Source organism: Fistularia commersonii, chromosome 32 (assembly GCF_037954325.1).
Source record: "Fistularia commersonii isolate RoL2024-O1a breed Wild chromosome 32, RoL_Fcom_v1.0, whole genome shotgun sequence".
Classification (NCBI taxonomy): Eukaryota; Metazoa; Chordata; class Actinopteri; order Syngnathiformes; family Fistulariidae; genus Fistularia; species Fistularia commersonii.
In genome coordinates this window covers 10,032,232-10,042,638 of record NC_141315.1, presented here as the reverse complement: position 1 = coordinate 10,042,638, position 10,407 = coordinate 10,032,232, and the positions used below count along the sequence as shown (strand labels likewise).

At 48.4% G+C, this 10,407-nt stretch overlaps 2 protein-coding genes across 2 annotated transcripts; both read left to right on the top strand.

The window, feature by feature from the left end:
• Positions 1–3,369: 3,369 nt before the first annotated feature.
• On the top strand, positions 3,370–5,368 carry hoxb6b (homeobox B6b). Its single transcript, XM_086139773.1, has 2 exons — positions 3,370–3,968; positions 4,765–5,368. The coding sequence occupies exons 1-2, from the start codon at positions 3,407–3,409 to the stop codon at positions 5,025–5,027; spliced, it is 825 nt and encodes a 274-aa protein (XP_085995899.1). The 5' UTR covers positions 3,370–3,406; the 3' UTR covers positions 5,028–5,368.
• A 721-nt stretch (positions 5,369–6,089) lies between these two features.
• Positions 6,090–9,027, top strand: LOC147215443 (homeobox protein Hox-B5b-like). Its single transcript, XM_086139719.1, has 2 exons — positions 6,090–6,872; positions 7,376–9,027. Exons 1-2 carry the CDS (start codon positions 6,203–6,205, stop codon positions 7,621–7,623), a joined length of 918 nt encoding a protein of 305 aa, XP_085995845.1. The 5' UTR covers positions 6,090–6,202; the 3' UTR covers positions 7,624–9,027.
• Positions 9,028–10,407: the final 1,380 nt, after the last annotated feature.

Sequence of the window (10,407 nt, the reverse complement as noted above, 5' to 3'; positions counted from 1 at the left end):
TTGATTTTAGTTTCACGTAAAGTGCGCTGACGTCATCGCCGCGTCCGTCCGCCCGCCCGTTCGGGTACGTAAAACAGTGAATATAAAATGAAATTAGATTAAATTAAATGGGGGGAAAAAATAAAATCTCCCGGGAATAATTTGAGCGCGATGAGTACAATCGAAAACAGATTAGTTGTAATTCGGGAGGAAGAGGAGGAGGAAGAGAGAGAGGGCCCAGGGTGACGATTCAACCTTTTAAAATCGGTTTGAATTTAAAAAAAAAGGCAATTTAATCGACTGGAATTGAAACGAGAGGTAATTATAATGCATTTAAATCAATAATCCGACGAGATTAACCGGATGAAACAGATTATTTGATCGAAAATACATTGAAATCATTCAATCGATGATCGACGGAGATTAAAAAAAATGTTTATATCATTTCCTCTTTAGTTTTTTTTTCACTTTTCTTTTTTAAATAAACCAGAAAGGAAACGAGTGGATCGTAGGAATTTATGTTTTTATTGCGTCAATAAACGTCGGTCAGGGAAGAGGCGTCCTCTGCCCGGCCGGAAGCGACGTGCACGGCACTAGGGGAGAGAGTAAAAGTGTGTTTATGTGTTTTAAAAAATATATCTTTAATGGTGTGTTTCTAAATTGGGGTTAAAAAACAAAACAAAACACAAGTCTGCCGACCTTCAAATCGCAGAGGTGACTCGGGATCTCTGGCGCACTATTTAACGTCGCGGAGGCTGTGAATGATTTAATCCAAGGTAATAATCCGCCGTAATCTGCAAAGACAAAAAAGAAAATACATATATTTAACTGCTTGAGCAAATCCAGGAAGGGTTGCAATTCGATCGGGATCCACTTCGAAATAACTTGACGAAAATAAAAACAAAACAAACAAAATCTCGCGATAAGAAAAATTTGATAACGAGATTTGCATTGATAGGAAAAAAAAATCAAAGATTATCCTCCGCGGTTGCTGATGTTTTGGTTTCCCTCCAATCTCAGGCCTTTTTGGAAATAAAGATGGCGGTGCAGAAGGAGGATGAGGAGGAGGAGGAGAAAAAAAAGAGGAGGAGGTCGCGGAGGGAGAGAAAGCACAAAAAACGGGCAGCTGTTTATGAAAATTTACAACTTAACCGTGGAAGTTTACGACTCGTGCTGCGTCCTGATTGGTCGAAGCCGGTCACATGGGTAGCGGAAACGGCAACTTATTTCCCACGAGGTTTCTTTTTTTTTCCCCTTTTCTTTATTGCAGCTGCTGTTTTCTTTTCTTTTTTTTTTTCTTTTTTCTTTCTTTTAACACAGCTCCTCTTCATCCGCACTCCGTCTCGGCTCGGATGCTTTCCGTGCGTAAATACGCAGAAATACGTAGAGATGCGTCATTTTTTTTTAAGTCACACACACACACACACGCACACACACACACACTACTAACAACAACACTCGGGCTAAAACACCGTGACAGCTCGTCCTCTTTGCAGCGGTTCCTGCGCTAAAATGACGGATCTGCGTGTTGCGGGGATTTACCTCTTGCAGCAACGTGTGTGTGTGTTTATAGATGAAAGTGTGTGTGTGTGCGTGTGTGTGTGAGACGTGAGAGGAGGTGAGAGGAACCACCGTGGAGGAGCAGAAGCAGCAGTCGGTGATGGATTATCAACAAAGGTAAGGGCACCATGTTTCTCAGACGCGGCCATTCACGGCGGCTGCTTCCCCCGCAGGCCGCGGGGGGGAAGCGGGTCACCGTGCACCTTCCGTGCACCGTTCCCCACGCGAAAAAAAAAATCCAAAATATCGGAAACAGCATTGAAAGCCTGTGTTTGTCTCGCCGCTGCAGCTGCACCGGCGTCTGGGAGCGTGTTGTCGGTGTGTTTCCGGTCCCGGTAGGAGAGGCGGCCGTGACGTTTTTCCAAGCCGGAGATGTTGTCGCCTTTCCGGGTGTGAGCGGCTCACCCGGACGGGACCCCCGGGCGGTGCAAACCCCGAAAAACGTCTTTTTATTTCAAAAAGACGCGGTTTGTTTGCAGCCGTGGGCCCGTTTCTGTCCCCGGGCCTCCATATTTTCCACTCAAGCTACACCCTGTTGGTGTTTTATTTATTTTGTTTCCTTTTTTTTTTAATTTTTATGCATAAGTGTAAGCGGAATTACCGGGCAAACCCACCCGCTCCCCCCAGAGGTGCAGCCGCCGCCGCCGCCATGATGGCCGCGGAGGCTGCGGCCTGCTTCCCCCATCGCCTCCCCCTTCCACCCCCCCCCTCTCCGCTTCCCCCCTTTGCGTGTTCACCTCTGAAAACACAAACATAGATTTCTGGGAAAAAAAAAAAATTCAATTAAACCTATTAAATTAAGAGTGGAAACTGAGAGATTCTAATGCGGAATTATAATCCGAATCTTCTCCCCACGTCCATCCGTTTTAACGGTTCGGTCAGCGATTGCGCAACATTTTGTTTCCTTGATCCGGTGATTGGTTTCGGCTGAAAGTGAATTTCTGCTGATCGATCGCGAATTATTACCGAGGCATTGATCCGAGATCGCTTCGATTGGTGATCGATTAATGATCAAATCTGCTGAAACGCTTGGGAAAAAGATGATATTCTGATGTTCTTGCTGGATGATGATGATGATGATGTTTAGTGTGTATGCGCGTGCGCGTGTGGACTAGTGGCGCGTCACAAACGAGCTCTCACCTTTGGTTGTTTTTTTGGGGGGGTGGTATCAGTTGATTGGATTGAGTATCGATCCGGGTGATCGATTATCGGTGGCCTGGGTGAAGGCCGGTGTGTGCCTGTGCGCATGCATGTGCGTGCACAGCGGAATGTTGGAGAAGAGCGGATGTTGTGTGCGTAAAAAGGTGTGTGTGTGTGTGTGAGAGCGAGAGAGAGAGGGGATGGAAGACGCACCGCCGCTACTGCTGCCGCTGTTGATGTTTATTTTGTTTTGCTTGCGTGCCCGTGAGCGCGCACACCTTGCCTCTTTTTTTGTTGTCTTCCACACACACACACACACACATACACACCTTCTAATTGCGCTCATACATGTGTTTGGTCCGTTGCATCTGCGTGCGTAAAAGGCAAGACTCCACGCTCGGTTCCACCGGGGGTGGAGTGTGTGTGTGTGTGTGTGTGTGTGTGTGTGCATGTGTGTGTGTGTGTGTGTGGGGGGGGGGGTTCCTACACGCAACAAGAGCCCCCCGTGGGTGCAATAGTGCAGAGCGGCGGCGGCGGTGATTGGCCAGAGGTGGATCAGATGGTCCGCGTCCCCCCCTCCGCATTCAGCGGCGGCGCTCCCCGCGCACCCCCGCCCCCCCTCTCAGGCAAAAACCAAATCTCCGATAAAGTAATGGCAAAAGCACTTGGACTATAAAAGACAACAAATCATTTTCCTCGGGAGTATTTCCGCCCCGCTGTCCACCCAATGAGTTCCTATTTTGTTAATTCAACTTTCCCCGTGTCTCTGCCGGGAGGGCAGGACTCCCTCCTGGGCCAGATCCCGCTCTACTCGTCGGGCTATAGCGACCCGTTAAGACACTACTCCAGCGCGGCGGCGGCGGCGGCGGCCACCTACGGGGCGGCCAACAACGCCGCGTCCTACTACCAGCAGACGGGCGCGGCGGCGGCGGCGGCCGCGGCCGCGGCGGCCATCTACGGGCGGACGGGCGCCGGCGCGCCGCCGCAGCCGCCGCCGCCGCCGCCGTGCGACTACAACCCGGTGGGTGCGTTTTACAAGGACGCGGACGGGTCGTGCGCCTTCGCCGGCCGGGACGAGTCTCCGTACGAGGCGCAGCAACTCTCGCAGCAGCAGCTCCCGCAGCAACTCCCGCAGCAGCAGCAGCAACCGCAGCCACCGCATCCGCACCTCCACCCGCAGCAGCGGAAGGCGGAGTGCGCCGAGCAGGGCATCGCCATGAGCGGCGGCGACGACAAGACCTCCACCCTCATCTACCCCTGGATGCAGCGGATGAACGCCTGCTCCGCCGGTGAGTCCCCCCCCTCCCCCACACCTCCCCCTTTCCACCCCCCCACCCCCCGTGCGTGCGTGTGCGTGTGCGCGCGTCGCGCTTTACCCTAAACTTTTGCCATTACGGAGGCGCGCTTTTTCATGCAGCGGCGACGCGTCATCATCATCATCATCATCATCATCATCATCTTCATCATCACATGCACGCACACGCACATCAGATCGGGCCTCGTAGTGGGAATGCGCGTGTTTGTGAATCGCACACACACGTACACACACGTACACACACACAGTTGTACAAAGCCAGCAGGGTCAGGTCACATGATGTGCACGTTCACACCCGGAACTCTATCATAATAATAATAATATTAATTGCTATTATTATTATTATTATTATTATTTGACCTATAATAGTGTTAGAGTCGTTGTTATCATTCGTGTGAAATTGACTTTCATTTTTTTAATTGACTTTAAAAAAAAAAGAGTCCCGCTCCACTGATCGGTGTGTGTGTGTGTGTGTGTGGGCCCGCGTTAATGACGTAATTACACGAGTGTATTCGTGTTTTAATCAAGGAAGGTGCCTTGATATCCCTTTATTTTCACACACTTTTTGGCTACACGTGTGATTTTAATCCCCCGGTGGGTTCCAGGGGAGTGTGACACGCTGGATTAATAACGAGGTTTAATCCAAATTATAATCCGCAAACTTTTGTTGGTTTGGGTTCCTCCTTTCACCAATATTGATTCATTTTTAATTGTTTTTTTGTTTTGGTTCGATCAAATGGGTTAACTTTCCCCCCGTGGTTGCCTCGCAGGTCCCTTCGGCGGCGGCGGCCGCCGGGGCCGGCAGACCTACACCCGCTACCAGACGCTGGAGCTGGAGAAGGAATTCCACTTCAACCGCTACCTGACGCGGCGGCGGCGGATCGAGATCTCACACGCCTTGTGTCTGACCGAGAGGCAGATCAAGATCTGGTTCCAGAACCGCAGGATGAAGTGGAAGAAGGAGAACAAGCTGCTGAATCCCTCCAAGAGCCCCGGGGAGGAGGAGGAGGACGAGGCGGAGAAGAAGAGCTAGAGCCGGCCGGGGGCCAACAAACACTGGGGGTCGCTTAGAAAGTTAAAAATGAGAAAATAATAATGGAAAAAAAAAGATGTATCATTTCAGTGTAGATAAACACACGCGATTTTTAGAAGGTTTAGGCGTCCGGATGTGCGCGGCGGTACTTCCGCTGCGTCCGGGACGCGCCGCCGCCTCCTGTCCGTCTCTGTGCTTGTGTGTTTTTATTTTAATTTTTTGCAAAGGAGGTGGAAGGCAAAAAAAAAGGATTGTGTGTTAATTTTATTATTATTATTATTTTGTATACCTCCGAGTGTGTGTGTGTAGCCTCTAGACTTGTTTTGTACAGATTAAACAAAAAAACGTCTCTGTAATGGTTATTATTTATGCTCGTTCACGTGTCTCACGCACACGGACGCGGATATTTTGTGTGCAATATTTGTTTAAAAAAAGAAAAACTGTAAATAGAAATAAAGACTGGCTTCTTTTCTTTTGTTTCCTCCTACTATCATCACCACCAACAAGGAAACAAGAAAGGAAGCTGTGCGTAATTCTTGTGCGTAAAAGCGCAGAGATGCGTGTGTTTTTTTTCCGCTTACACCCCACACACAGACACACACACACACTTACACACTTACACACTTACACACACACACACACACACACACACACACACACACATTACGGTGTTATCCAATCTACTCCTCACCCCGTCACCTACCCACCCTTGTTTTTATTTTTGCGGCCTGTTACATAAATGATGGATGATCGGCGGCGCGTCTGTGTGTGTTTCTGCGTGTGTGTGTGTGTGTTTTGCAAGGAAGGGAGGGGGGGGGGAGGAGGGGGTGTGTGTGGCACCAACCCTCGCCGCTAGATGTCGCCCTCCGCCCGCTCGGCCCCTCCCGGCGCGGCGGGGTGGCACCATTGACTGGAGCCTAACGGCCATTATTTCGTCATCATTTGTAACCGCGGAGCATGAATTACCTCCGCGAGTCACCGCAGAGGATTTACGACTGGTCAACAAAGACACGTGATCCGCCGCCGCTCGCCCATATTTGGCCGCATACCTGGCGAAGTACAGTACGGGGGGCTTCATGGCGTATAATTCATGATTGCGTCCATAAATCGTTGCAAGCACGCCCGGATTATAGCGACAAAGATCTACAAATCGAGGGCTTTAAAAATCCAAGCAAATGAGCTCGTACTTCGTGAACTCCTTCTCAGGGCGCTACCCGAACGGCTCCGACTATCAGCTGCTGAATTATGGGAGTAACGGCGCGGCGAGCGGCTCGTTCAGAGACCCCGCCGCCGCCGCCGCCGCCGCCGCCGCCGCCGCCATGCACTCCGGCTCCTTCGGCTACAACTACAATGGCATGGACCTGAGCGTCAACCGCGCAAACGGCGCCGGTGCGGGCGGACACTTCGCCGCCGTGCGGGAGGACGCCCGCGGTTTCGGCGGCGCCGACGCCCGCTACCGGCAACCGCCCAACTGCTCGCTGGCGTCGCCGGAACCGGTGCCGGTGCAGCCGCCGTGCGCCACCGCCGGACGGGAGCCGCTGGAGCTGAAGAGCCCGTCCCCGGAGCGCGGCGCTTCGGGCGGAGGAGGAGGTGGAGGTGGAGGTGGAGGAGGTGGAGGGACCGGGAAGGGCGCCGGAGCGCATTTCACGGAGATAGACGACCCCAACGCCGCCGGGGCGGACGCCGAGGAAGGGGCGCGGGGCGCGGGAGGGAGCGCCGGTACCGGCGCCGCGCCGCGGGCGCAGCACCACCAGGAGCCCGGCGCCGCGTCCTCCGGCCCCGCGGCCGCCGACTGCCAGGCGCCGCAGATCTTCCCGTGGATGCGGAAGCTGCACATCAGCCACGGTACGAACCCACGCTTGCCGTGTTTTCTTTAAGTTTTTTTTTTTTTTTTTTTTTTACATTTTTACGCGCCAGCTGTTGCGTGGATGCAAACTAAAGAGGGGGGAGGGGGGTTTAAAAAAAAAGTGTTTCTTCAGGGGGGTTAGAGAGGAAGAGGAGGAGGGATGTGGTGTTGGGGTGAAGGTGAGCAGCTTAACTACAGCTGGAGTTTGAGGGACATTCAGAAAAAAAAGTGGATCCGAGTTTATGTTGCATGCATTCTGCACCCCCTCACTTTTAACACCCCCCCAAAAAAAGTGCATCCTCCTCTTCGTGGAGTTTGATGGACATTCAGAAGACAGTGGATCCGGGTTATGTTGCATGCATCCTGCACCCTCCTCCCCCCCTTCCTGCACACGTTAAACACACAAAAAAAAATGCATCCTCCTCTTCCTCACCTTCTCCCCCCCCCCCCTTCCTTCCTTCCTTCCTCCTCCACCCCCACTTCCCCTTCCCCTCCACCGTAGACATGACCGGACCGGACGGGAAGCGGGCCCGCACCGCGTACACCCGCTACCAGACGCTGGAGCTGGAGAAGGAGTTCCACTTCAACCGCTACCTGACGCGGCGGCGGCGGATAGAGATCGCCCACGCCCTGTGTCTTTCCGAGAGACAGATCAAAATCTGGTTTCAGAACCGCAGGATGAAGTGGAAGAAGGACAATAAGCTGAAAAGCATGAGCCTCGTCACCGGAAGCAGCGCCTTCCACAACTAAACGACTTATTTTTATTTTTCAATTTTTTTTTTTTTTTTTTTTTTTGCGATTTCATTTGAAAATATTTCCCCCCTTCCCACACCATTTTTTTTTAATTTGACATCATCGCCGTAGTTGTTGTCGTCGTCGTCGTCGTCGTTGTTGTTGTTGTTGTTGTTTATTATCGTTGTTGTTGTTGTTGTTGTTGTTGTTATTGGTGGAGATCGAAAGGGAAATTAAAAAAAAAAAAACATCAGTACTGTAAAGCGCAGCACCTTCCAGCATGTAATTGTGATAATAATAATAATAATAATAATAATATTAATTAAAAAATAGAAGAAGAAGGGAATACAAAAATATAAATACAAAAAAAAAGTAATCGCCTTTATTTTTAAGTTGTTATCGTATTATAGATTAGAAATAACTAATTAAAAAATAATGAAAAAAAGGGGGGTGTAAATAGGACGAAGATGAGGGTTAATAATCACCCGTTTCAACTTGAGCTCTTTATTCGACGGTCGAACAGGAGTAACGTGTACAGAGGAAGAAGACTTAACAAAAAAACAAACAAAAAAAAAACAAAACAAGAAGAATCTTATGCTGCTTCTACTGAATGTAATGTCACCGGAAGTTGAGAAAATGGGGGGGGTGGGAGGCATTTTAAGAAAATAAAAGCGCTTTAGTGGAATTTAAACTACTATTTTTCCTCCTTTTTTTCCTTTGTGAACCGTAAAGTTTTTTCATAGTTAAAAATAAATGAATGAAATGGGGGGAAAAATAGCTCAATAGGACATTTCGTGCTTGGATATGATCTTTGTTTTTAGGACGAGCAAAGGCAACCTGTCAGTGTGATGACTTTTCTTATTTTGTATTTTCTAGTGCAGAAGGGTAAACCTGTGAATATATAGGCAGTGATGTAAAGCTTCTCTTTCCACCCCCTCCACCTCCATCTCCACCCTTTCCTCCTCCTCCTCTTTCTCCTCCTCCTCCTCTTTACCAAGACGCTTTTTGTATTTGTAAGTGAACTCATAGCGCTTGAAAGAAAAAAAAAAAAACAACAACAAAACAAACAAATAATAATAAAGTTTCTCTCTCAGCCGCTTCGTCTTAAAATGTGCTTTTTTTTTTATTCAATTTTTTTTTTTTTTTTTTTTTTTTTGCAATTTCATTGTAATTCAGAGCCGGATTACACGCGGATTATTAGTCGGTTTCCCGCCGGGAGAAGGATTTTAAAACGGGCTTACCTGGAAGACGCGTTGACTTCCGGTTTCCGTGTGTGTGTGTGTGTGTGTGTGTGTGTGTGTGTGTGTGTGTGTTTGGTCAAATCCCACCAAAATAAGAGCGCGTCCTGTCCCGGCCGTCCGAAGTTGTGTTTTAATAAAAATCCCTCCTTTGCCAACATCCTAAAGGCCTATATGACTTAGAGACGGCGGGGAAAAGTCACGTGGTGTCCATAAAGTTGGGGTTTTATGGTTTCGGGGTGTAGACAATGTACCTTATAACTCACCGCCGTCAATGGAGGTGACGGCTGCGGGGAGCGGCGTGGACCGGCACCCCCAACACACACCCACTCCCACTTGCATAGTGTCAATTTCCCACCACTCGTGCAAAAAAAAATAAATGGGCAAGTGTTTGTGTGTGTGTGTGAAGAGTGTAAACAAAAAAAAATGGTGGATGGGTGGGGGTAAAAAAAAAAATGTCATGACAACGTTGAAATAATTACAATTATAATGAAAATCTAATAACACCGAAGTTGATTTATCCGGATCCGCCGAGTCACCGAGCGGCCAAAGGTGAAGCGCCGGCCAGCAGGCTGGGGGTGGAGGAGGAGGAGGTGGTGGAGATGGTGGAGATGGTGGACTTCCAGACCTCCTTGCATTCACAATAATCATCCCTGGATCAAATATGCCAAAAAAAAAAACTTTCCAAACTCTGCAGGTTTTTCAAGGAAGCGGGTCAAAACACCGGAAGCCCCCCCCCCCAGCCTTCCTCCACGTATTCATGACTATTAAGTGGCCATTTGAGCGGCGTAATGGAGTTCATCCGCGGCCGGATCTCATGCATCATTCATGGCTGCGGGATCACCGGCGGGTCAGCAGACGCAGGCGGCGCGCCGGCCTCCAAAACCAACCGGGCTCATTAGCAGGGGAAGGGAAATGATTTTATTTTATTTTATTTTTTATTAATTCAATCTATTTATTTTTTGAATTCCATTTTCTTTTTAGTCATTTATTTATTTATAATTCTTTTTTTTCCTTTTTTTTTCTTTTTTTTTTGCATTTTTTTTCCTATGTACCCAACATTAATGAACTAATGCAGGTTGTTTTCACACTTTCATTGTAAATTGTTAGCTCTTGTTTGATCCAGTTGATAGTTTTGGGAGGTTAGACGTCAAATTCCCATATATATGTATATATATATACTGCTCAAAAAAATAAAGGGAACACTTGAACAACACAATGTAACCCCAAGTCAATCACACTTCTGTGAAATCATAGTGTCCACTCAGGAAGCAACACAGATTCATTTTGACTTGTTTTAAGGACATTACATCAAAGTTGGATCAGCCTGGAGTTTGTTTTTACACTTTAATTTTGAGTGTGATTCCTAATCCAGACCTCCATGGGTTGATACATTTGATTTCCATTGATCATTTTTGTGTGATTTTGTTGTCAGCACATTCAACTGTGTAAAGAGCAAAGTATTTCATCAGAATATTTCATTCATTTAGATCTAGGATGTGTTTTTTAAGTGTTCCCTTTATTTTTTTGAGCAGTGTATATAAATGCATTAAGTTTAATTATG

Bases quoted from the DNA above. Each gene is read 5' to 3' on its own strand.
- hoxb6b (XM_086139773.1), top strand. From the start codon at position 3,407: ATGAGTTCCTATTTTGTTAATTCAACTTTCCCCGTGTCTCTGCCGGGA. The intron at 3,969-4,764 runs GTGAGTCCCCCC...GTTGCCTCGCAG, and splicing joins GATGAACGCCTGCTCCGCCG to GTCCCTTCGGCGGCGGCGGC.
- LOC147215443 (XM_086139719.1), top strand. From the start codon at position 6,203: ATGAGCTCGTACTTCGTGAACTCCTTCTCAGGGCGCTACCCGAACGGC. The intron at 6,873-7,375 runs GTACGAACCCAC...CCTCCACCGTAG, and splicing joins GAAGCTGCACATCAGCCACG to ACATGACCGGACCGGACGGG.